The sequence below is a fragment of the Takifugu flavidus genome, chromosome 17 (assembly GCF_003711565.1).
Source record: "Takifugu flavidus isolate HTHZ2018 chromosome 17, ASM371156v2, whole genome shotgun sequence".
NCBI lineage: Eukaryota > Metazoa > Chordata > Actinopteri > Tetraodontiformes > Tetraodontidae > Takifugu > Takifugu flavidus.
The window spans coordinates 5,973,150-5,999,333 of record NC_079536.1 but is presented as its reverse complement, the minus strand read 5'-3'; the positions used below and the strand labels follow the sequence as shown (position 1 = coordinate 5,999,333).

The window sequence follows — 26,184 nt, the reverse complement described above, 5'->3', positions numbered from 1 at the left end:
GATGGTGTGTGAAACTAAAGAAGCTGAAAGCAGAGAATGATTAAAAGGAACACACCGATTATACCCCATGGGGGGGCTGGCAGAGACACACCTGACATCAGAACAGGGCACAGAAATGCAAACTGAATGGTTATATTAATATATTCCTGCCCAGAAAATGAGACGTGCGGTGTTACTCTAAGAATTGACTGGTTTGTCGTCTGCAAACACGTCCCTGACCACAACGTTTGGGTTTCAGACAGCCAGCAGCCGTTTGTGGAGCAGGAAGGAATGGACACAGATGTGTTGTACATGAAGGAGAAGCGGCCGCTGGTCTTCCCCTGCGGGTCACCCACCCAAATGTCACCGCCGTCCTGGTCAAGGTGAGCGCAGGAGACACTCGCCACGCCAGACGCCGCCGCTCGGGCGGTTTCTTTGCCGCTCTCCTCCACACGGCACCAAACACATTCTCTGCAGTTCGTCACTTGTCCCGGTACCCCAGCACCACCACCGGGCCCTCCCCTCTCCGGATCATTCACAACATTGTTCTTATCTTGGCAGCCATTACGCTGTGGCGTGTGTGTCCATTTGTTTGCGTCCATCAGCGGATATGTGTGAAAGTGTGTGCGGATGTGTTTGTGAGCGTCGGCGCTTAACTGCTGAGTGAGGGTCTGCGTGCACGGAGGGCAGGGAGACGTGCCCAGAGCACCTTTTGCGTAAGTGTGTGTATGAGCCTGCTCCGATTGTTGCGCTATTGATGATCCTCTCCTGAGAAACAACCCTGCATCTGTTACTTAAATACACAAGCGAACCCTCTGGTCAAAGTTCTCCCTGTTTAAAAGGAGTCTTTCCGATTGAGTGGCGCCCACAGCGTCCTGTTGGCACTGTTTCTACCTCCAGAGACAGGACATGGGGTCTGCCCCTTTGGACCCCAGCCAGTACCATTTCCCACATCTGACCCTCCACATCTTGTAGTAAGAGTTCTGGCTGCCAACTTCCCCCAAGTGATGTTTTAAACAGCTGGTCCTCCTTGGTTCCCTTTGACCCTGATGGAAACAAGAATGCATGTCACCAATGTAACCGCTTCTGCGTCACTGTAAGGATCATATTGTTGTAAATACAATAGAGGCGGCCCAGAGACAGGCGGGACTTTTGTGCACGATCGATGTGCAAACCCAGCGGAAGGATATTCGCATGATATGGCCACGTCAAACACTTCAACGACATGCAGCCGACCGCAAGTTTTATCTATTTTATCACGTTATCTAACTTTAACCCCATGCAAGAAATAGAATGTTCAATCGCTTTCTGTAACAACAGAAAAATAATGATATATGATGTAAAACTGGTCGGGAAAGCTTTAAAAACTGGCAGATTGCTTTCAGGCCATGGAAATTTGGGGTTGCCCTAAAAAGCCCCTAATGCCTGTTTAATTATTTAGGAATGCAACTCAAATTTGAACCCCGCAAACACTAAAACATGCTAACAAGAGGAACTGAGCCTTGGTGCTAAACCTGAGGTGCTGCTTTAAGAGCCTGCAAACGTCAGAGGATGAGGGTTCATCATCTCAGAAACAAGAATGACAGAACAATGTTTTGAATTTAACACTGAGATATTTCAGTCTGGGCCAAAGAGGTGACGAAAAATGTCTGGAGCCACCAAGTATTTGTTCTAAAAATAGCCTTCCTTGGCCTCCATCCCTGTCTGCTCCCTCATCTGGCTGCTCAAGACCAATCCGCACACCCTGGAGTGTTTTTTCCTGGAAGGATTTCGCACTTTACCTGGATCTCTAATATGACCCTTATCCCTGGAAACAATGCTCAGGAGGTTCTGGCTCTGCTGTTCTCACCCTCAGAGTGGCCGGGAGGTTGAGGATGACAGGGTCGACCAGCGGGTCGAGTCAAAATGTCTATATCCTGTGTTAACAGGATGCAAAGAGATGGACCGGAGTCGCGTTTGTCACATCCTGACTCCACCAACTCCTGCTCCTACTTTGTCACTTTCCCCGCCGCCTCTACCCGTCAAGGTGGTAGATGATGATGATGATGATGCCGAATGTCTCATCAATTTTTTCAGGGGAGGCATTTTTCGGTTCACACCCAAAATTTGCGTGTGTGTAGTGGCGGTCCACCTGTTCCCAGGAGAGTGGGCGGGAGACTGCACTGCGAGTCTGGTAAACATTTCCTAAGTACGCCTCACTTTTCTCTTTTTGCGGCGCACTTTCTCACATACTGGACCCCGCGTTTCAAAAGCACATTTAAAATCGGACATTGTCATAAGGCTTTGCATTGATAGGGACATTCCTGTGATATCAGGAAGTGTCCTCGTGGTGTGGGGACATTAGCCTAACATGCACGTCACCTTTCTTCTTACAGAACAGTGACATTAGCGTGAGTCCAGACCAGAGGAACATCATTTGGAACAGCACAAAAGGATTCACTGTCCGAAGCCCCACCTTCTTCTACATTGCCATCTTTTTCTGTGAGACCAGCGTCAATAACGTCACGTACAAATCGCGCAGCTACTTGGTACACAGACCAGGTCAGTGGGACGGCGAACAGTGAATCATCGCCTGTCGGCAGACCTTAACGCTTATTCTTCCTCTGTTTTCTGCAGTGAGTAACATCTTTGACGTCAAACTGAACAGCAGTGAACACGTGAAGGCGCTAAAAGGCCAGAGATTGGTGCTCAACTGTACCGCCACAGCAGAGTTGAACTCCAGAGCGAATATCTCCTGGGACTACCCCGGGAAGGTGAGGACAAGACTCCTTTATTTGCCCCACAAAGGTGTGATTGCTGCTTTCACACACTCCACAGCTGCTCTGAGCTTTTCGGGGGTTTGTTAACTTGCTCAAAAGCACCCCGGCATCGATGTAAAAAAGGCCCGCAACCTCTCCTGCTACCACTTCTCTGAACCCTCCGACTACCAAAAGATGTGATATGAAAAGGCGCCGCTGGGATTTGGACCCAGGATCTCCCTTTTACTAGTCAGGCCACAGGCCAACAGATGCCACTTTAGCTTTATGTTGTCTGATTTTAAAGCTCTTTACAGTGAAACCCCCCCCCCCCCCCCCCACCCCAGTTGATGTCACCCCTGTAAGAAACCAGCACTGTAAACTGCCTTGTGTCTCAATAGTGCTACATAAATACAAATAACAAATAACTCTTGGTTTATATGTGATATCTCCTTCATTTCTGCCAGTTAAGGAATCACATCTTGAGTCTTTGGCTCTTTTTCTTTCCGCACCTTCAGACTAACGCCGCCAGCTCCACCTATAAGAGGCTCGTCAAACATCGAACCCACATTCTGTTCTACAACATCCTGACCATCCCGAGCCTTCGGCGCTCCGACCGCGGCTTGTACAAATGCAGCGTCAGCAGCGGGGACAAGTTCATGCAGCGGAACGTCTCGGTGATGGTGCACGGTGAGTGCCGCCCGCTTAGAATCTCCAACGTCGCCTTTCTGGATGTCATGAAAAGATGCCGTTGTGATTTCTCGTTTTCAGACCACCCGTTTATTCGCCTGAAGCCCAGACGTGGGTCTTTGATTGAAGTCCAGGCAGGACAAAAGTCCTACAGAATTACTCCAAAGATAAGAGCGTTCCCTGCACCTGAAGTCATCTGGTGAGATATTCCCCGGATCCCTGACATCACACAGAGCAGCTGTGCTCAGAGGCCTCCGGAGATAAGATTACCTCGTGTTTTTAATATCAGACTAAACCCCATCATTGTTTTCTTCATAATGTTAATCTAACCCCTGACCTTTGCGAGGACTATTTCCTTGGGAAGGCCTTAATAAAATAAGCATAATTGAGCGATAAAGCACTGATAACGGTTAAAATTTGATCCTCTGTTTGAGAAATTGGAGAAATCTGACTTGAATTTAATAGTGTTTGACTTTGTTGCTAAGGTGTTTGCATATCTGTCTGATATTCCAGGCTGAAGGATGGGATCTTGGCGGCAGAGCAGTGCTCCAGATACAGAATCGAAGGCAACTCACTGGTAATCAGGGATGTAGCAGAGGAGGATGCTGGGAAATATACCGTCCTTGCCCAGATTAAGGAACACGGACTCTACAGGAATCTTACGCTCACGCTTGTGGTGAACGGTGAGAAACACAGGCTAATATCTCAAGCACTGGCTTTGTTACAGAGTGGAGTATTAAGTGTGTGTGCGTGTGTGTGTGTGTGTGTGTGCAGTGAGTCCTCAGATAGGGGAGAAAGCCGTGTCACTGCAGGACCCCCGCTCAGTACGACGGGGGAGCAGACAAACTCTTCACTGCACGTCTCACGGGGTCCCACCTCCACACATCCAGTGGCTGTGGCATCGCTGCCCATCCAAAGGCCTGTAAGTAGCGGAGTCCAAGAAACTCAGCGTGCACGTGAAAGCTTTTGTCTTGACATCAGTAAAAAAAAAAAACTTCAGTTATTTTGATGTTGAAAACAAAGCAATAATTATGTTACATATATAGCATATGTTACATTTCTACTGACGTAAAGGCTTGAAAATAAGACGCAGCTGTGAATAGATGCTTTGTTTGAGTGTGTGTGTGTGTGTGTGTGCGCGCGCGTGTGTGTGTGCGTGCGCGCCTTTATTAAACGAGACATGTTTTGTCTATTTCGGCATGTGTTCAGACGGCGTTTCCTTCTTGTAACCAGAACAGATGACTTTGGGGGCCTTTCATGTGCGAGAATGTGTGAAAACGTGTGCGTGTTTATTTGCTTGCGTGCACGCGCGTATGTCTGTGTTTATGTGCCTGCTTGTGCAGCCCTCTCCCCCGTGTTTGTTCTCCTACTGTCCATGTCTCCTTTTCCATGTTTGTTTAAGTGCACACAACTGCATACTGCAGCCCGTGCGTGCGTGCGTGCGTGTGTGTGTGAGTGAGTGAGTGCGGTACATTCACAAACACAGTACACAGTGTATCTCAGACTTGAAAGGATGGAGGTAAAAAAAACATACTTCAATAGAAGCAAGTTCCGTGTTCTCAGTCACAATTTGTTGGTTTCCAAATCAAACGCTACGATTTAATGAATTTCCCCTCCAGCGTGCAGAATTAGATGCCTGTTTATTATTGTGATTGCGCACCACATCCTGTGATGCTGTCTCTTATATCTGACACTTACTATACATAAAGTTCTCATGAGACATGGCCCGACCCATTGAAGCCCAGGGACGAGCATGTAGCTGAACTAGCCCGCGCTGGGACACAGCAAAGAGCACTCTAGCAGGGATTTGGCAGAAGCTTTGAGCCGGCTATTCCTGGAGGTCGGGCGCGTATTTTGCCGCTCACGAGTGAGTCAGAAAGGTTAAGTATTACCTGAGAGCGGCAGCAGCCGCCCCTGCTGTGTCCTCCCTCTGAGGCACGCTAACATCACCAGCGCACTTGGCGCCTGAGCTCCATCAGCCCTGTTTCTACTGTCCAGCGATGCCGAATTTAACCGAGCTAACCAAGGCTTTAGAGCGACTGGTGGGGTGGGAAAGTGCAAAGGTTTTATAGATGACCTGTCGATGTAAAAGTTAAGAAGTTTTCCCATCAAATAGAGTCAAATATAATCTGCACGGAGAAGGTGAATCAGCGCTTGATGATAACACTTTTGATTTTGCTAAATAAGCGCTCCAATTGTAAGAAATGAGTCAACATTTTGCAGCGTGACGCTGCGGCTTTTGGCTGAAAATAAAGGTTCATTCAATTCAGTTCCAAGCAGATTACATTTGGCTCTTCTGTGGTCCTCTGGAAAGCTCTGTTCTGGTTCTGCTTCAGTGTCTGTACTGAGTGTGTTTTCTGTAGACCAGTTTTTCTGGCTGGATCCTCACCAGGCCCTTGTTCTTTGCAGCACTGCTGCATCACGAGCCTGACGCCGCGCTGGAGGAGGCCCAGGGAAAGTGGACTAGGCTGGGCCAGGCTGATGGGGGGGCCCTAGCGCCTGGTTCCTGGGCCAACTCCTGGGTCCGGCCCTGGGAACCGCAGCCCTCTTATCTGGCCCAGGCAGAAGGCGCGCTGGGCTTCCTGTGCAAAAATCAGAGTGCTTTTCCTCTCGTTGTTTGGCTTCCTCTCCGACGCGAGACGCTTCCCAGCAGCGTGATTGTCCTTTCGTCTTCAAACGTGGCACAGTCCGCTTCCTCAAGAGCTTGATCTATTCTTGAGATGCTCCCCCCTCCTCGCTCCCACACAAAACTTCTTCCCCACCTCCACTGCTGCCCCCCCCCATACCTCCCTGACCCCCTTCCCTCACCAGCACTGGCCTTTACCCTGATCCAGCAGCATCCAACTCTGCAGAACGTCTCATTTCCTGCAGCCGTGGAGACATCCACCACGACCACCGCCGCCGCCGCCGCCTCCATCTCCCCACACTCATCGGTTGCACCAGAAGCACCAGTTACCTGCCCACCCCCCACCCCCCACCCCCGTTTGTTAAACTGATGTGCAAAATGAGGAGGGTGACTCGGCACACTGCTGAGCAGTGATGACCAGGAGACACCGGAGAGCAGGATTAAGATAAGCCACGCCACGCCTGATATGGGGACACTTTCTTCTCTGATTATTTATTTTTTTTCTATCATCCACCCCCTTTAACGCCTCCCCTCACACTCAACCATCCAGTCGTCGCTTCACGGACCTTTGAGCCAGAAGAAGTGCAATTCCACCTTTTCACCAGCCACATCTCTGGAGCTGCTTTGCCTGTGTTTTGTGTCCTAGACTGGTACTATAATGGGTGCATAAACCATGCCTGTCTCAAGCCCCCACGATCTGCTCCTGACATCCACAAAAGCTGTGAGTTTCTATACCAATTTTGTAGCTACTGGTCAAAGGTCAAGTATGCTCACCTTGGACGGGAAAAACAGGAAAGAGGACAAGCTTTATGATGCTCACTACGGGACGCTTATAGTTCTCTATGGAAAGACTGGTGGTCAGCAGACGCCTACTATGTAGGACGTCTCCATGAATCAGAGACTTCGACTGCCCTGAATCACAGTGTCATCCCATGTCCAAACGTCATGTTGTATTGAAAGTTAATTAAAACATAAAACGCATGCGTGATACTACAAACCATTTTAGGGGAATGAGCAAGCGTTTCATTTAAATCCAGTGTGAGAATGTGTGAGGGGCGCGCGTGTGTGAGTGTGTGTGCGCGTGTGCGTATCATTCTACGGGTGTTTCCCAATGTGATTCCTTCCTTGTATACAGATGTTCTATGAGTAATATATGAATCTAATATTTAATAATTTTATACGACTAACTTACATACGAGGAATGACAGTATTTGCCAACGTTTTATGAACCTGTTAAAGTGTAATATCATTGTTTTGTGTGTTTTCTTTTTGTTTTCATTAAACTCTACTTATATTTGTGTAATAGTGTATATAGCTTTGTGGTTTTTTTGAGAGGGGGGTTGAAATGGGAATGGCCAACTGGTAAATAGCTATGCTAGGCAGAGAAAGGGACAGGAAGAGAAGACAAGAGACCACCCCCATTCATATATCATTAGACGTTCATTCATATCTCCAGGCGACTGCTGCTGCTGCTCTCCACACACACACACAAGCACACACACATGCTCACAGCATGCACAAGGTATGAGTGTGTATGTATGTATGTGTATTTTCTGTTTCTAACCACATGTCTGCACACCCACCCCGCTAACCTCACCCTCTTGAGACCCAGCAATGCATTTTTGTCCTCTCTCGGGGACGACGGTTTTGACCCAGGACCTGTTGTTTTCACCCTATTTAGTCCAGAGAAAAACGGAGTTGCATCACATTTTTCTGGGTCTCAACAGGATATTTCTGAGTGTGAGTGTTACTTTGTGGCAGAAAATGAAGAAAACGCTTCCTGGAAAGTTTGGGAGTGATGGCTGCTTCCTGCAAATGCTAGTGTGTGTGTAGATGTGTGTAGGTGTGTATGACGGGGCAGTCAAGCACGACTGATCAGAAAGAGGGATCAGGGTGCTGGAGGAGATCGGAGCCAGAGCAATAAACAGAGAGAGAGAGAGAGAGAGACAGACATTGCACCGTTGTTTATGAGTAATTTCAGTCAGTATAGCTCGTATAGAAGCTCGTTTAATCGTGGTCCAATGGCGCCTCTACCACCTTACTCCCTTCACCATCAGAATTCCCCCAGCACTGGTTTCGTGTGATATGGCCCAGTTCCCACAGTGTGAGACATGTGTAGTTTATGGTTTTTGGTCTTGTGAGAGGTATTGAGGGGACAGTGAGCATTGTCCTGGAAATGTGGGATGATTTAGTGAGAATGGAAGGAAGTGGATCCACAGGATGACGAGACCACCTCTGCATCCTCTATAGATGAACAATCCAGCATCACACAGCACGGCAACGATCCGCTATTGTCAGCCGGCAGGAATGGGTGAGAGGATGTGATGCTTCTGATACATAAATGGTTTGGCGATGAGAAAACAGGCTGGAGATTATGTCAAAGGGCGGCGATCAAACGGGCCCCGATGTTCTGGCCCCAAAGCTGGAATCAAAACACACACACACACACACACACCTGGAGGCAGCGCAGAATGACTTGTGTCAACACAGCTGAGTCCCTGTCCTGTCTTCCTCCTCCTCCTGCTCCTCAAGGTGTGTGTGTCCAACATCCTCCTCCTTTTGGAGCGCCGTGACAGAAAGAGTCCCCGCGACGTCCACAAGCAACCACATCCTGAGTGTTACTCAGAGACAGGAAGTGCTTCATGGGAAGAAGAAGGTAGGTGGACCACAGAAGTTTGACCACATCAGCTGAGGCCAATTAATTCATTTAAAAGTTTTGCTGAGTGTTTTTACCGTAGAATGGACAAACTAAAAAATTAACCTCAGTGGTTGTTCCCAATAATACTTGAGTTTATTTACAACAGTGCGAACTTGCTCTAGAATACTCGTGGGTGCAGTTTTGGGACAATGTATTTTGGCCACGAAGGACACCGTAGCTTCTCCAAGGCTCTGGCTTTTAATGCTTCTCAGAAAAAAACAGAACCAAACCATTTTATTGGCAGATAAAGCAGTAATTTGTAAAGCAACTAGTCATTAAAGTCAATAAAAAAGGCTGTAATCAGTCTAAGCTTTCCCCAGCCTGAGTTTTTTTCATTCTGAGCCCATGTTTGTGTTCTCAGACTGTGGGGGTCCTGACTGTGGTGGAGGCCTCTGTGTCTGGAGTGTATCGCTGTGTCGCCTCCAACGCTGCAGGCACCGATCAGCTGGACCATCACTTCTACGTCTCAGGTGATCTCAGAACTGATGTTTTATCGGACACGAACGTCTGCTTAAAATCCCCATTTTCCCTGCAAATCTTGAATGATCGATGACAGGATGCACAGGATGATCTGTTGCATTTAGACGCGTGTCAGTGCACTGAACCCGCTCTTGTTCATGCTGCAAAAGGATATTTCCCAACATCAAAGAGTCAAATCCAAGAGTCACTTTGCAGAAGAAACAACAGAAACAAAAAAAGGAGCGGAAAGAAATGCAAAATGAACACTTATAAAATCAACATTTCCCCCCACTTTTAACTAAAGAATATGTCAAATATTCATATGCTGTTATCACTCATTATGATGTATTTTTACAGTCAATAAGTTGGGAGGCGCATTTGAAAATGTCGGGGATTTATTTTGGGAAAAATGGAGTGGAACCGGAGGGACGGACGGACACAGGTGGAATTATTTTAAAGTGTTGCGGTGAGGTGCACAGGTTAAGGTTGCTTTGTGTGGTTTTTGCGTGAGTGCGAGCCCGAACGAAACAGGAACCCGGGCTTCTTATCGTTTAACTTCCCCGCGCAGCGCACTTCCTTGGACTGGCAGGTCCGCTTTATTTCGGGAGGCCTTGGGGTGTTCGAGAAAGATAAACACTATCTGGCATCAGGAAACTCTCGAGCCGTTTCCACGGGAAGTTTCAAGTGGCTAAAGTAAATAAAAGGGCTTTTCACTGTATTCCACTGGCTGCTTTTACCACAATAGCCGTTCGGCATTGTCGTCAAAGGTTAAAACGCGGAGGTCCTGTATAATCGGCTCTGCAGGGTTGAGTCACCTGACAGGAACCGGGGGCGCATGTCGAGAAACAGAGAGGGCTCAGTATCAAACATCACCTCCCCCCATCACCCCCCCAACGACAGCTGTATACGTCACGTTTGTGTTTCCTTCCAGATGTGCCGGGAGGTTTCAGCGTGAGCCAGAGGGGGGAGCCTAGAGAGGGTGGCAACCTCCACCTCACCTGCGCCGCCAATAAGTACCTGTACACCGCGTTGTCATGGCGACGCGTGGGCGACGCGGAGGAGGCTCGTACCCGCGGGTCCGCCCTGAGGGGGCAGACGGGGGATTTCTCCGACTCTCTGGTCCTCCTGATGCACAACCTGACGACCGGAGACTCGGGAAAGTACAGATGCTCCGCCCAGCACCTGATCACGGGACAGGAGACTCACCTGGACACGCAGGTGTCGGTCAGAGGTGAGTAGATCCATCAGGGTGTTGTGCTCGAGACTACAGGAAAAACCCAGAATCAACGTCAGAATAAAAGCCTTGAACTTGAAAGGTAGACCAGGGATTCAACTACGGATAAAGAATCCAGTGGGTGGATGTCTGGTCTTTACTGGTTCAGGTCATCTTGAATAAAACTGGAAATCTTTAAATAACATGATTTGTTTGTATGTTAAACTCAAAGGTTCCAATTTGTCCTTGCCTTTGTAACTATTCCGGATTGGCTCCAGGGTTTATGGGCTCTCAACCCCCCAAATTGCCCCCCCAAAACCCTAACCACACAGTTAGGTTCAGCTCCATCTGGAGGGACGTGCCGTGCGTTCTGTCACATACTTTCTAAATACATACATGCAAACAAACACCCGCACGCTCTCGGCGAGGCTCTCTGCTTGGGAATCGGGTCCCCTTGACTTCCTGGGGCCCCACCCTGTCTTTGCTCTTGCGCTCCAGAGCAGCACCTCTTTCACGTGGGAATGAGCTCTGGTCTGAAGGAAGAGCACACAATGGCACTTCCCACAATGCCACATTTACAGGCCCCCACACAGGGCTGGAGGAACAATCAGCCAATCAGACACTGTCAGGCCCCAGCCCCCGCGGACAATCATCGATTGTTGTCCAGGAGGAAGATAGGGGAAACAACAATCAGTTGCCTTACTTAAGTGACTTTTCTTCATGTGTTTAACTGCTGGGCTCGATACAATCAGCACCCAACACGTCAGTTTCCTCCCCGGGGACCTTTATTAGGGGATTGCTAGAGAGATGGGACCAAAAAGCAGAGAAAAGGGAGAAGGAAAAGGTCAAATATGAGGTTAGAGGCACAAGGCAGGAATGTGTAACATGGGCTTTCGGTAGGGCATGAGGAAAAAACGGCCATTACCGGTACTGCGCATCACCCGTTGTGAAATCGCTGTCTCAAGGATGAGTTAAGAGGGAGAGTACGAGGTCCTCAGCTGACTCTGAGTTGATTCCTCTGGAAAAAATGTGTCAACGTCACGCAATCACTGCTATTGGCAACAATCCACAACTTTTATTTCACTTTTCTATATTTGGCTGCTCGGTCATCTGCTGCACAGGAAGATGAATAATCATTTTCATTTTAACTTCAATGGCTTGATTCTAAATTTGTATCTCTGAAAGTGATTAGCAGTTATCAGTTATTTAGGGTTTGTCTCGCTGATCTCTTTTGTTTAACACTTTTCTTTAAATTGTGAAATGTTCAGCTCGAAACTACAAGAATGCAAAACTCTTAGTTTTCTCATGAGATGACGAAGACATTTAAAGAAATTTAATGAATTATTGAACGCAAAGTTAGCTAATGAGCTAGCTTGATCAATGATATGTTTATGTGTTCATGCTGCCTCCTAGTGGTCAAAAGACTGCGCAATTATCAAAAGTGATATGGTCAACATGCAGTGTGTGTGTGTGTGTGTGTGTGTTTGCCAGTTCTGGAGCCTCCAGTGCTGCTTAACAATTTGACTGACTGCACGGTCAACGTTAGCAGCTCCGTGACCCTGACCTGTCCGTCTGAGGGCATCCCAACCCCAGAGATCACATGGTACAAGAACGGGCGCGCTCTTTCACAGGGCTCAGGTAAAAAATAAATAAAGATACGATAAAATAAATCGACAGACTGTTTTTTTTCCTGCTTTAAACCTGCAACGGCCATCTCCAGGCATCGCCATTGCAGAAGGCGGGAAGCTCCATATTGACCGAATCACAGGGGAGGACCAGGGTCTGTACATGTGCCGGGCCACCAACGAGAGGGGATCAGCGGAAAGCTGTGCCTATATATGGGTCAACGGTAGCTGTCAAAGACTAATATATTTATGATTGGCTTTGTCTGATCTGCTTCCTGTCAGAATATCCATTGTTTGCAGACCTGTAAATAGGCTCAGATTCAGCTGGATTTAGCACAGGGTGTCCCACTGATGTGTGTGTCACAGCGTAAACAGAACAAAGTGATGTGTGTAATACTGTAAAAGTCACAGTAGTGGACACACACTTGCCTCCAGAAATGGTGAACGTGCTTCCCTGTCCGGGTCTACAGATAGGAGCAGCTGTGTGTGTGTGTTTGTGCGTGTGTTTTGTTGCTCTCTGATCAGCCAGGAAGGAAGCCGTCTCCTGTTTTTATTTCCCTCTGGAAGGACCCGTCCCACATCTCAGCCCCACGCTGCAGAGATTTTGGAACAGTTTCCTCCTCTGTGCTTAAAAAAGTGAATAAAGTTGAAGCTTGATGAGGAGGGATCCACGGTGGTGACAGCACAGTGCCTGTGTTTGGAGGGACAAAGGGGGGCGGAGACAACCTGGAAAACTTGAGTGCTTTATGTTGTTTAGGTGCGTTGGAGGCCTCTTTTCTGGAAATCCCCGCTCTCACCTGTGCCTGCGTGGTGGCCACTTTTTTCTGGCTTTTGCTCACGCTCTTCATACGCAAACTGAGACAGGTAAGAGGAAGCAAGTCGATTATTCAAAAAATATGTCTCACATTCCTGAACCAGTTTGAATGTGTTAGAAAGCCGGTTTAACTGTCAGTCTACATTGTTCTCTTCACAAATCGGAACGCAAGAACTCCGACTCCAAAGCAGAATACCTGTCAATCATCGTGGACGCGGGAGAGGGCCCGATAGAAGACCAGTGTGAGCGCCTCCAGTATGACCCCAGCCAGTGGGAGTTCCCCCGAGAGAGGCTCAAACTAGGTGCACTTCTTTATTCAGGATTGTCTATCATATTCCCAGCATGACTGACTTTAACCTTTGGGGATTTGGGGACTGCGCCTCAGTGACCATAACAAGGGAAAGTGGTCAAGATTGCAACAGATACTGGGATTTTCTCACAGGTCTTATCAGACTATTATTGGGAGTGACTCTCATTCCGTTAATCAGACGCTGTGTCTGTGTCCTCTGTGTGGGGACCTAATCAGCACCAGTGGCGGCTGTGTGATCTGTGTTGACTGCGGCTAATGAGCTCCCCTCATCAGGGTGGGATTTGTTTGATGGGCTCTGAAATGTTCTCTTATCGGCCTTTTAATAAAGACGCTCCATTGAGGCACGTAGGGCACCTTCCTCCCTCCCTGTCAGTCTCACCCCTCCTTGTCTCTCCTCCAGGGAAGCCTCTGGGCTGCGGAGCCTTCGGTAAAGTGATGCAGGCATCTGCGTTCGGCATCGACAACGCCAGCTGCAGCACCGTGGCGGTTAAGATGCTAAAAGGTGCGTGACTGCTGCTTCCGGGAAAAAAAAGATGAATATGTGGAGAACGGCTTTATTTATGTTCCTCGTTTCGTCCACTAGAGGGAGCTACAGCCAGCGAACACAAAGCTCTGATGACGGAACTGAAGATCCTCAACCACATTGGACATCATCTGAATGTGGTGAACCTTCTGGGAGCGTGCACCAAGCCAGGAGGTAACTATCAGCGTTTGGACGCCCCCACATTTATCAGAACATGCCTAACGTGGCTTTTCTGCCTGCCCAGGACCACTGATGGTGATCGTCGAATACTGTCGTTATGGAAATCTCTCCACCTTCCTGAAGAGCAAGAGAGAGGTGTTCATGCACCACGCGGTGAGGACAACAATGGCACCGTGACAGGACACGTTCGCATGTCTCCGTGCAGCCGGGACAGCAGCATAGACAGTTGCAGCAGCAAGCAGTTAACAAATACCACGTCCAAAGACTCACTTCTGCAATGTGCCCATCAGAATTTAAAGGTGTTATTGCTTCTCTGCCTGCAATAACAGAACCTTCCACTTCCTTAATGTGTGGACAGGTTTAGACACGACTTGAGAAAACAGTCACCTTAAACAACCTTTTATATTTCACACAATCTCATGACTGACACATTATCTTTCCATCCAAACACCATTTTCTTCTTCTTTTTTTATCTCAGCTCATCAGAGGAGAGGATGGAGGGTCAGACCATCTAAACTGGGCAGACCCCCAGAGAGACAAAAAAGACAGTGATCCAGGTGGGACAGGAGGTCAGAGGTTATTTGGGATTGTTCGTACCACTTGATAGGCACACTCTCTTCCTTTCTCTAGATCCTAAATCTGACACCAACTCCCCTTTATTCCTGGAGGACCTCATCTCCTTCAGCTTCCAGGTGGCCCGTGGGATGGAGTTTCTTGCCTCTCGGAAGGTCTGACTCTTGATGCGCGCTTGCCAGTTACGGTTTACCGTGTGTCTCATCCTTCCCTGTGTGTGTTCTCGGTGCGTCACAGTGCATCCACCGAGATCTGGCGGCCAGAAACGTTCTGCTCTCTGACAACAACGTGGTCAAAATCTGTGACTTCGGCCTGGCCCGGGACATCTACAAAGACCCCGACTACGTCCGCAAAGGAGACGTGAGTGTCAGGATCGCAACGTCCGACGCTACTATCACGATAGCAGCGCCGCATTGCAACATAATCCATAATGCAACATGGGTGGGAAACATCCTCTAAGGTCCACTTGTGATCCTTCTCCTGCCGTTTGATTGGCTCACAGGCGCGTCTCCCTCTCAAGTGGATGTCCCCCGAGTCCATCTTTGACAAGGTGTTCACCACCCAGAGCGACGTGTGGTCTTACGGCATTCTACTGTGGGAGATCTTCTCTTTGGGTTAGAGAAACACCATAACATTTTCCTGCAACTCGAAGAGGAAGTTGCCAAAAATACTGAAATCAAAACCAGGAAATGGTTCCTGTAACCAATGTGGGTCTTTTCGTGCCCCGACAGGAGCTTCCCCGTATCCTGGCATCCACATAGATGAAGAGTTTTGCCAAAGGCTGAAGGAGGGCACCAGGATGCGAGCGCCAAAGTGCAGCACGCCGGACATGTGAGTCGGTCGGTTGCTGCGCAGCCTTGATGTTGAATTGAGAAGTAACGCTTTGACTCGTGTGGCTGTGCAGATATAGCACCATGCTGGCCTGTTGGGAGCCCAGTCCATCAGATCGGCCCACCTTCACCGACCTGGTGGAAATGTTGGGGGACCTGCTGCAAGCGAGGGTGCAGCAGGTCAGATCTACTCCCTTATTCCACCAATAGTTTAGATCTATAGCTTTCTCGAGGCTGAGGTGTTCTCTTCCTTAGGATGGGAAGGATTACATCCCCTTGGGATCCTACGCAGACGGGAAGACGCTTCACAGTCAGGAATTTAAGGAAAACCCGCTCGCAGTCACAAATCTAAGGTAGGGGAATGAAAATAGAAACATTATAGTTTGAAAAAACCAAACTCTACAGACAGAATTGACTTTTCCATCTCCAGCTACATGCGGAGTATGGCCACACTTCAGGTTTTTGAGGAACTACCCTGCAAGGAACTGGACTCTCTTGACGTAAGACACCTTAAAGAAGGTTTCAATAGAGAAGAACGGAGCTGATGACCCTGCGTCTTCTCCTTTCCAGGGTGAGCAGAGCGACAGTGGCATGGTCCTGCCATCAGAGGAACTGAGACATCTGACGCTCGACAACGGCGCCAAGGACACGAAACCCAGCAGGTGGTGACGTCCATCGCCTCTGACCATCACCCATCATGCACTGCAGCACTTCCGTCTAGGTATACTGGCTTGGACACAGTTTCCATAACTCGGTTTGTTTTTCCGCTTCAGGTTTTTTTCCTTCGCAATGTGCCAAGACCAACGGGTGCTGTCTGACAAGCCCGGTCACCGTGGCAACAAGCCGCCCATCCTGCAGTGTGACTGGGAGCCTGAGCAAGGCTCTCCTCCTCCCGACTACAACTCTGCCTTTCTCTATCCCGCCCTTTAGCGGCCCTTTTACCCACCACAGAGATCATCGCCTGTTATACAGAATGTATTTACTGACCTGCAAGTATCTAAACCTCCCGTGTTGGTACCTGATACATACGTTAGGCTTCGTGAAGGGAAACACGGCTGTATGGAATTAGTTTCTCCTGCACGGCTCTTATATGCTGGATTATCGCTGGATTATAGTAGTGTGTTAGCGTGGGTGTATCGCAGTTATATCGTGTGCTGGAATCAGATGGTGGACGAGTCACTTGATTGTCCTGCTGAATCAGATTTTTATTTTTGTTTTAATGTAAGTGAAGCTTCAGTGGCTGGTTTTTAGGTGCAGCTGGCTAAAATAACAACCTAACATCAGCACTGCAGACACTCATTAGTATAGGAATAGATGTATAAATAACATTGACTTAATTAGTTTTAACACTATTTTAGGCCTAATTAAAGTGGAATGGAGTTTAATTCTCGTTATACAATCATTCCAGACTGACTTTATGTACTGGTGGCGTTTTCTGCTACATTTTTACAAAACACTAGTCTTATTACGTTATCGCTGAAAGTCATTGCAAACTATTTGATTGATTAGCAGAAGAGAAACCATTGAATCACAGCAAAATAATCACTACTGGCAAGTCCACACTGACAATTGTGTATTATGTCTTAATTCTGTACTTTTTTAAGCACTGTACATCAAAAGTATTAAATATTTGTTAAAAAGGCAAACGTTAAAGTTTGTGGAGCCAATGTTAGTGCTTTTTAAGAGTTTAAAGTTGAGCATTCTGCTTAAATCAAAATTAAAAGCAACTGAGACGGGATTAGTTTTGGTATTCTTTATTAAAATACTGCTGTACACACAAATATTGCAAAATTTGAGACAATGAACACAAGAGGGGCATAAAACATACTGATGGCAAACGTAGCTGTGAGGATGTGTAGGGGGGAGAAGATGACCGCCGATGTAAACTGGAGTGCGTCTTGTGGAAGTTTTAGTGCACCGAGGTTGTGCAGTCTGAATTGAAGTGGGCACTGTGTGTGTGTGTGTGTGTTAGGGGTTTCGAAAGCACCACATTCACCAAACATTTGTTTGTTCATTTCACTAAAACAGCAGATGTGTGGGCCCCACCCCACGCTGCCAGATCGCTGCAGGCTTTGCAGACATTTGTGGAACCCAGCTGCAGCTGAGACCCCAGTGACCTTCAGAGGGTGTGGTTCAGACGGTGAATGGTCCATGACTCTGCAGTGGTCCGAAAGAGCTTGGGTGGATCGTCGAGGAAATCCTTTTGGCCATTTTCTTTTCTTTCTAAACGTCAAATCGTCCATGAAGTAAGAACTGTGCTTAGGGGCAACATGAAACCCCCCTTATAGCATGATCCCCACAATGGCATTAGTTCCCTTAAAAGAAAAAAAATCCTCCGTCTGAAGACATCCCACCCACTCCCACTTTAGCCCAATTCCTTGACTGAGCGGGGTCGCCAGTGACAGCCAAACACATTCAATCACTGGCTACCTCCAGTCGGTGTCATCCTGAGAAAAAAAACACAAGCCGTTCGATTGAGCCAGCGTCCAGAGTGAGTCTCTTATCTTTAAAAATCAAATAAAAACAACGAAAGCTGTCACCGCCTGTCACCAGACCTCCCCCCCCCCCCCCATGTCTCCATCCCTTCTATAAAACCCCTGCTGGATTGGTCCACAGAACAATAAGGATTCCTAGCTTCCGAAATCAGTCGCCCTCCCATCAGGCATTTCTGCATTTACACAAGAGGAAAAAAAAGGAAGAATCACAAAAAAGTGTTCGTTCCCTCAAATGCGCCCCCCCCCTCCCCCCGAGGGGAAATGACGTTTGTGACAAAGGGAGAATGAGGGAGACTAACGGAGAGAAAGGGGACAGAATAAGGACATTCCTGATAGAGGCAGCTGTGGCTACACAAAAACAGAAGCCCCCCCCCCGGCTACACACAAGTGCTTAACCGTCAAACCAGGTGACCCGTCGCAGTTTTTCAAAGTCAATTCATTTGCACTTACATTATGAACACTTGGCATCAGGAGAAGACCCCCCCACACACACACACTTCCTTCAGTGCCTGAAAAGGCTGCTTCACCCCCAACCCCCAGTCCATGGTAGCCCACCTACCCGCAAAAATGAGCCTGGTGTTTCGCAGATTCGTGAACTAAAATGTCAGAAATAATTTTATATTCCAGTTTGAAGCACAAATTATTTGTCACCAAGTACACAAGTGGTTTGTCCTTTCTGGGTGGGAGCAACAGACCGGGACAGACGTTGGTTCTTTTTTCACAAAAGTGGAAGTCTGAAGGCGCGTCTCTCCTCCAGCGCGTCAACGGTGGGGAGGACGCTCCGGTCGGGAGACGCAGTTGATAGAAAGGTTGAATTTCTTGGTTTGTTAAGGACTCTGGTAGGTCTGAGTGTGTGTGTGACTTGAGTTTTTTTCTGTACAGCGTTGTACGCCACTCACACATTCATAAAAATAAAAAAAAATAACCAAAAAATTAAAATCTTAGTGCATCCTCATCTGAAAAATAAACCCCAGTTGTAGAAATAAACTTTAAAAACAGGAGGAAAAAAAAAAAAAAGAGTCCAAAACCTTTCGGTTCCTTTTTTGTTTTGTTCCCAAAATCTAAAAAAATCATCATACTTGTAGATCACAGCTTCCATGTTTGTCTTTTAGGATTTTCAGCTGCAGGGTTTTGGAAAACTTAAAAAAGAAATATACACTTTAGGAAAAAGAGACTTCCTGGTGCGATAGGGTCAGTGTATGTGACTGAGGTTCACGAAGCCCCGCCCACCGCCGTGCTGATGTCATAGCCACGCGCCTGCTCTTCTTCTGTAGTGCAAGTGTGCTCCAGGACCGGGCAGTCCCACTCCGGGTCCAAAGGGGGTGCTACAGAGAGCCGGAAGCCACGGACTGCAGCTCCTGGAAGGTATTGTCAAAGCAGCGCTTGAGGTCCGAGTAGGTGACGACCAGGACGCTTTTCTCGTCCCGTGACACCAGGCTGATCTTCTCAGGAACTCCTGCGTCCAGCTGGGGGAACAGGAAAAATACATAATTTTATAGCCTCTCTTGGTCTACAAAAATGGTCTACAAATTCAGACGACTGAAGCTAAATACTAAAATAAGGAGACTTACTTTATTGAGACAGGAAACAATGTGGCTCAGGTCGATCCAGGGTGTTCCCGCTTCTGTCACCTGGTGGAACAGGTGATCCCGGAAGAGCTTCAGCAGGTAGCGGTCTCCGGTCTCCGACCATGCTGGGTCCTTCTGGAACCTGATCCAGGCAACACATGGTTACAGTTGCGTGACGGCAAGACGCTGCATTCCGGTGACAGTTGGGAAGTGATACTTACTCGGGCCGCTCGTTGATGGTGCCCAGTTTGGCCAACAAGCGGAAGAGGCGGCCATTTTGGACCTCCTGTAGACAGAGATTTTGGTTCAACTGTGTCTCAACCGCCACAAATTATCTCCAATTAATGGTGGAGTACTAAAGATATCATGCCAAAATTCTACAACAAACCGCGAAAGCAGCTATCACAAGGACCTGGCGGTCTTTATCGACCAAATTCAGATCAGCTGGGCAGAGGCTAAGGTTCTAAAACACTGAGGATTGTGTGGCGAGTTGAAGCGCTTCACTGAGGTTAAAATGACCAAAATATATATATACACACAGTTATAATTGGCTGTTGTGGCCTGCAAAGGCGAGTTACCCGCCTGATTAGCATTGAGTTCACATGCATTTGTTTTCTAGCATTTCCTGTTATCTGCGTGCATGCTGATCCTCTCACCTCATATCCCCTATGCATCCATCGAACACACAAACACACCATTTCCAATAAAGATTCATGACCTGCTATATTTCTTGATGCATGCAGAGGTATCCAGGAAAAGGGAAGTTGAGCCATAAAAAAGGCTGTTTGTCACATTCACACTCGTGTATGGGGAAACTAAGTTCGATATAACTTAAAACATCCTGTTTCACTACTTCCTTCTTGCAAACTGAGCCCTAACCTGTGAGAAAAGTAGCTGAGTGAATTGTGCCTGCTCTCTGTTGCTTTTGTACCACAGCCTTCACACACCTTTGCCAGGTCTTCCTCGATGACATCATTCCTCATCTGCGACGCGTCCAGTTGCGTGTAGAATCGAGCTCCGATCATGGGCATGATGTCGTTGACGCTGCGGAGGCGGGACTGATCGGTCAGCAGATACCTACACGTGCACAAAAACGAGGATGAAAGGGATACGGCAACAACTGTGTTTATCATGTACTGTTCAAAGGCAAAGACAGAAAACGGATGAAGTAGTGCAACAAAGCTTATTATGTTGAGTCTTAAAATGAACCTGCTGTTCATTACTAACAGATCTTCTGGTATCTCAGCATTCTACTGCAATCTCTTGCTTACAGAATGAGGTTCTTGAGGTCTGAAGAGTAGTTAAGAGACACCAGCTCCATCGCCTTCTGCAGGTTCTCCCTCTGAATGCCAGCCAGGGAATTGCAGGCCAGTGCCAGCACTACCTTTCCCAGGGACACCAGGTCTGCTTGCTGCACAAACACCACAGGATACAGAAGCACACGTTAACGGGGACCCGAATAATTCAGACTGTGCGACCGGGTTTAATCACGACAAGAGGTACCTGGTATTGTGGCATTAGGGCGAGATGATTTGTCTGACTGTTATCAAACGTTAAGACATCAAAAACCCCAACACAGTTCACCCGTAACCTTTGGAGACAAGAGTTAATATGGTCAGCTCAAACCGTGTGGTCGGCTGAACCACATTTCTGTTGTTTTTTTTAAAAAAAGGAAGCCTGAACTCGATATCTTTCTCTGCTTTTAAAGCGCTTACAGGTAGCAGATATTTCGATTCCGAATGTGCCATGAAGTGATATTTGAGGAGTTCCGTATAACACTGAATGTGGTCGTCTGTGTCGGACTGCGCTCGGTGACATGTTGGGGGGAGGGGGGGGGGGTGTACCTGGTCTTGCCAGTGATGAGAATCTTGCTGGGGTCCATGACGCGGCAGGCCAGGCCGGCGGTGTGTATGGTGCGCAGCGCCGAGCTGAGCTGGACTATGTAGGCCCAGATCAGGGACTCTGGGAGCAGGCCCGCGTGCTGCCGGGGGGGCGGGGGTTCGTGCTGACCTGTACACGGGCAAAAGTCTATCGGTTAAGCATCACTTCTGTAAAAAGCTGCCGTGAGTTTGCTAAGTGTTCTTTTCACTTCTTCTGTGAGTGTGGAATCGGCCAGCTTGGCCCCTGACCGGTTTTCACTTTGACTGATCACCAAACAGTTTAATAAGTCACCATGTTAGAGGAGACAGAAGCTGTAACGCTTAAAAAAAAGGAAACAAATGATAACTAATGACTAAATATAACACGTATGGTCTCTGATGGTAAACACATGGTTGAGAACATTACTCAAAGCGAAGACTTGGGTGGGAACATGTGACCACATTTTTACACCAAAAAGGCCCCAGATGACACAATGCCTATTTGCGGTAAAGCCGACTCCATCTTGAGTTCACGTGAGACAAAAACTGTTAATTCCTTTAACTCAGATAAAGAACCATGTAATAAAGCACATCATCGTTGAGCCGAACCAGATCAATTTTAGGTTTTTAGTCACAAAGCTTCTGTACCTGAGCTGGTGTTAGGAGAAGGGAATTTAATATTTTAGCATTTGAAATATTTATGTCATCTCCTCTGGAGTACAACGACAAAAGAATGCCTCCTCCAGGTCTGGGAGAGTTCTAAAAATACATTTTCGGCCCCTCTTTTCCATTTTAACAGCTGAAACACCCTAAAAAAAGGGATTCATTAAATACTAGTAAAGTAAACATGCAACTAGCTTAATGCTGGTGTCTTCTTTAAGCAAAACCTAACCACTGGTCTGAATGGTTTTGCTTCCTCTGTAAACGTTTCAGTAGGTGAGCTGAACAGCACCTGTCTGAGGATCAGTTTCAACCACAGTTTCCTCCAAGTCCCTTCATTTCTCTCAAATAGAAGCACACGTTAACTGTCAAACTGGGAGGCGACAGATTTCCAGACACTCAAACCAGCCCCAAAGCACCAAAACATCCACCCGCTTGGGCGAGAAGTCTGGGATGCATAAAACAGCGAACACAAACGACGATGGAAACAAACGCAAGTTGCAAATGATCGCCTGTGATGTTCTACAGAAAAGCGCTAAAAGATGTGCAAAAACGTGCAAAACACTGGCGCTAAATCTAAGAGGTGCTGGGTCTATTTCGATGTAAAGGAGGAAGGGAGGAAAACAACAACTCACCCCACTTCCTCTTAGTGAAGTACGAGTCTGCTGCTGGGTCGTTGAAATGTCGGCTGTACATGGTCTCTGCACCAGCGTGGAAGTCGTAGGAGAACACCAACGCTGAGCAAAAACAACATTTAACCAGAGAAATCTCAAATCCACTGATTTAAAGCTTCCAAAAACCACAAGAACATTGTACGAGCGTGCCCTCACAGTGGTCTCCAAAGGCCTTTGTGGTGAAGACCTCCCTTAACGTCACAGAGTTTGAATGCTGGATCTTCTTCCACATGTCCACCAGCATCATGCACTTGGTGTTAACCAGGCGGAACCCTGGACCAGAGAGCATTGGTTGTAAGCCACCTTTCACAAGGCATTATGGGATACACTATCTATTGTACAGTGCTTCAGATACCTGGACAAATTATCTGTACACTATAAAGGGAGTAGGGAGGGATTTTGGGATGCCAGGACGTATTGAAATTAATTATACGTGTTATATTTTAGAAGTATAAATGTTGTATAGTTTGATATTTTAACTCATGTCTATTCTCACCCTGTATCCGCCTCAGGCAGTAAGGCAGGTCGTCCTTGCTGTTCACTGCCTTGTAGCAGGAGGTGATGTAGCTGAAGTTTCCGGTCTTTTGCATGCGGTTGGGTGGAGGGAGGGGTTCGAGGGGAAACAGGCTGTGGTAGCTGTCCACCTCAGATGGTACGTCTGCCACAAAAAAGAAGTTTTTTTTAAGGCAGAGATGCACTGACACTTCTTTTACAACAGAGTTTTGTTTTTTTTTTTAAACAAAATGCATTTAATTATTGATTATGTAAATTTAAAAAAGGAGCGGGGTTCATATGTAGTAAACCCGCTACCTGTGTTTTCTGAATGGTCAATCTGGGCCATTGTTATCAGATGCCTGTTAATCAGCTCCTGGAAGGAACAAAGAAACCTCAGTATGACTTAGATGGGAAGAGAGGAAGAAAAGGGGATGTTGAGCGATGGAAGGATCCGATGGAAAATACCTGTCGCAGCTCGTCGGCCATGAAGAAGGAAGGCGCGTTAGCTTTGGGCTGCATGTAAGCCACATGGGGTGCAGTGGAGGGATAGATATGGTAGGTAGGAAACACCTGGGACGGAAATAGAAACGCACAACTTCCTAATACCGGCTAAATGAAAAGTGATCTAAGGAGCAGCTGGAGTTTTAGTCTTGCTGCTGTGTGGCACGTACCATCCCCGCCATCGGGGCCGGCGTGTTGTCCGTGTAAAAGTAGGTGGTCCCCCCAACAGTCTCCTTCTGAATGACTTGGGTGTTCTGTTCGGACGCAGTGGTGGGCACCATGTAGTTGGCGGGGTTTGGGGTGTGGCTGCGCCGGCGGGGTGCCGGCGACGTGTGGGGGGTGATTTTTGGGGAGTGGAGAGGGGAGGATCCAGCAGATAGAGACATGCCTGTAATTTGAAATAAAGGCTTGGGTTTGTCCGTACCACCTGTGAGGGAATCCCAAAACTTTTACTGACTGCAGAATTTTTAAAGGTTGTGACAGAAAACAAAACTGAGCCGCAAAAGTGCAGCGACCGGGTATACATTCATGCACCAGTGCATCCAAAAAAAAAAAACAAAAAAAAAAACCTCTCACCTGGTGCTAGCGCAGCAGCTGTGGAGCTACTAAGACCAGGATGTGGAAAAAGAGGAGAGGGGAAGGCCTGAACAGCAGACGGGGCCATGGTTGCCATACGTGGAGCTCCCTTTGGGATGAATTCACTTGCTGCTGGGTTTGGAGCCTTGAAACATGAGACGAGAGATGTGGAATCGCATTAAAATCAACTTAGAAAAAAAACTGAACACATCCTGTCGAGGTTTTAGTCACAACTTAATGAATAATGCAACTCACTTTGTGTGGAAGATTGTGAACTCACCTTTCTCCTATGGGACATGCTAAGACCACCAAAATCACTGAACAGCGATGACGTCGGAGAATTCACTGGATCTGCAGGAGAGCAAACCTTGTGAGGATCGAAGCATCAGTACTACCACAATATGACCAGGGCTTAGCAGGTCGCGTGAGAAACTTACCATGAGTGCTGTGGCTGAAGTTCTTGACCCCTTCATTGAGAAGACTGGGAGAACTACTGCTGGTAGTCATTCGCTGTCAGGACAAACAATGTTGGTCACGTCAGATTGGATCTTTTTTTAAATATCAGACAATCATTTCAGTAACAACCAGTGTGTACCTGCATCATTGAGTATTTAGGCTCTGCTGGGCTCCCAAAGCCATTGACGCCAATAAAGCTGCTGCTGAAGTAAGAGTTGGTAAGACTAGCATCACTTAAGGTCGCAGCATCCATCCCTGGGACTGAGGATAAGAGGAACAAAGTTTAGGACGTGTTAACTGGGACTAATAAGTAAGGAGTAGTAAAACTGTATGATAAATACAAAAGTGTTAAATGTTTGCTATCAAACATGTGAGTGGTAACCCTGAAATTCTGCTCAAATGCGGGCTTTTTATATGGCAACTGGTCCATGTTAGAGGACACAGTTGACGCTGCAGGTGAGAACTAGTTGCTCGCAGTGTTTACACCTGGCTGCAAGAACAACTGCCTTGTTAGCAGGTAACAGTTAGCATTGATCCGCTAATGTTAGCAAGCACCAATAAGTACATCGTTAACACCCCAGCACCAAACATGACATCTTACTCGTAGTTTTAAATTGATTGCACCACTCGAATTTGCAACGCTCGCCGTAAACACAACAATCAATTCCACGCTGTCTGCTAACGCTAGCATGCTATTAGCTGAACTCATGCTTGGTAATTATGGTCGTCGGCGCAGCCTGCACACTTACAGCTGTCATATAAAGTAAGGATACTGTTAAACGAATTTTAATTTCTTGTGATTCTGAAAATAATTAACATTGCAGGAGAACACGCAGTATCGGTGTTCAAGCCATCCTCGTCGTTAGCTGCACGCAGGTGGTGCCAGACTGTTTTGGTTAAGTTAAAGAGGCCTCACCGAATCCCCGATCTAAATTTTAACAAAGCCCGAGAAGGCCCCAAAGTTAAGTCATGACCAGAGATCTCATGCAGGGCCTCGATAAAGTGCTACTCACTGGCTAAAAGTTGCCCGTCCAGAGTCGTCGCTGTAGGCCCCAACGCGTCGCTCTTCTTGGGCACTCCAGTCCCTGCGCCGCCCGGACAGGCCGCTGCGGAGCCACCGAGAGAATACCCCGCTGGCGTCCCGCCACCCCCGGCCATGGACAAGGGAACGGGGCTGCTGCCGCCGCCGTGCAGCGACAGGTTAGCCATGGACGGATCTTCGTGGAGGAACTGACACTCGTCTCCGTAAAAGCATGTTTTATCTTTCGCATAATATCGGCAGAACTTAACTTTGACGTTGGGTATCCCGGCACCCCCGAGCGGAGCAGCTGAAGCTGGGAGTCCACTGTTCATGGCACCGCTGCTGCCGCCGCTGCTGCCGTAAGACACTCACGCATAGAGACGCAAAGCTAACGAGCTAGCAAGATAGCCTGCAAACAGATCCCCCCTAACGGGACGCGTTAATGACGCTTCACGGCAAAGAACTTCTTTGATGTTGCAGGAGTTACATTATAAGGCGATATCGCATTTCAGATGAAGAAAATATTGCAGCATTCGGTGGAATCCCGTTGTTGTTGTTGTTGTTGTCGTTATCCATGCACCAACCTCCTTCCGCGCAGAGTAGCCTGTGTTTTTTTTTCTTGCC

General features: G+C 47.6%; 2 protein-coding genes across 3 annotated transcripts in view; one reads left to right on the top strand and one right to left on the bottom strand.

The window, feature by feature from the left end:
• Positions 1–16,993, top strand: part of flt1 (fms related receptor tyrosine kinase 1) — a 21,073-nt gene extending 4,080 nt beyond the window's left edge. Inside the window, 28 exon segments of the mRNA XM_057012699.1 lie at positions 239–322; positions 325–362; positions 2,355–2,520; positions 2,596–2,732; positions 3,233–3,404; positions 3,486–3,603; positions 3,918–4,087; positions 4,179–4,326; positions 8,563–8,686; positions 9,090–9,198; positions 10,119–10,418; positions 11,892–12,038; positions 12,121–12,249; positions 12,783–12,889; positions 13,012–13,141; positions 13,550–13,651; positions 13,733–13,846; positions 13,917–14,005; positions 14,331–14,409; positions 14,483–14,580; positions 14,663–14,785; positions 14,928–15,039; positions 15,157–15,256; positions 15,330–15,435; positions 15,511–15,608; positions 15,686–15,755; positions 15,826–15,917; positions 16,029–16,993. Of these exon segments, the coding sequence (XP_056868679.1) occupies positions 239–322; positions 325–362; positions 2,355–2,520; positions 2,596–2,732; positions 3,233–3,404; positions 3,486–3,603; positions 3,918–4,087; positions 4,179–4,326; positions 8,563–8,686; positions 9,090–9,198; positions 10,119–10,418; positions 11,892–12,038; positions 12,121–12,249; positions 12,783–12,889; positions 13,012–13,141; positions 13,550–13,651; positions 13,733–13,846; positions 13,917–14,005; positions 14,331–14,409; positions 14,483–14,580; positions 14,663–14,785; positions 14,928–15,039; positions 15,157–15,256; positions 15,330–15,435; positions 15,511–15,608; positions 15,686–15,755; positions 15,826–15,917; positions 16,029–16,185 (3,419 nt within the window). The 3' untranslated portion in view covers positions 16,186–16,993.
• On the bottom strand, positions 16,994–26,184 carry pan3 (poly(A) specific ribonuclease subunit PAN3). Of its 2 annotated transcripts, none has more exons than XM_057012708.1 (18): positions 25,553–26,184; positions 24,679–24,800; positions 24,521–24,593; positions 24,364–24,434; positions 24,084–24,228; positions 23,678–23,934; positions 23,472–23,576; positions 23,322–23,379; positions 23,008–23,169; positions 22,668–22,784; positions 22,473–22,574; positions 21,163–21,328; positions 20,822–20,909; positions 20,590–20,729; positions 20,266–20,395; positions 19,540–19,604; positions 19,322–19,460; positions 16,994–19,216 (listed from the first exon to the last, which is right to left on the bottom strand). In XM_057012708.1, the coding sequence occupies exons 1-18, from the start codon at positions 25,890–25,892 to the stop codon at positions 19,076–19,078; spliced, it is 2,421 nt and encodes an 806-aa protein (XP_056868688.1). In that variant the 5' UTR covers positions 25,893–26,184; the 3' UTR covers positions 16,994–19,075. The 2 variants fall into 2 exon arrangements, with proteins under 2 accessions (XP_056868688.1, XP_056868689.1); XM_057012709.1 differs by having other exon boundaries at positions 23,678–23,895.

Excerpts from the sequence above, each read along its gene's own strand:
- pan3 (XM_057012708.1), bottom strand. The coding sequence starts at position 25,892 with ATGAACAGTGGACTCCCAGCTTCAGCTGCTCCGCTCGGGGGTGCCGGG. Across the intron at positions 24,594-24,678 it reads CTAAATACTCAATGATGCAG|CGAATGACTACCAGCAGTAG; the intron begins GTACACACTGGT and ends TTGTCCTGACAG. Across the intron at positions 19,605-20,265 it reads TCGAGGAAGACCTGGCAAAG|GAGGTCCAAAATGGCCGCCT; the intron begins GTGTGTGAAGGC and ends CTCTGTCTACAG.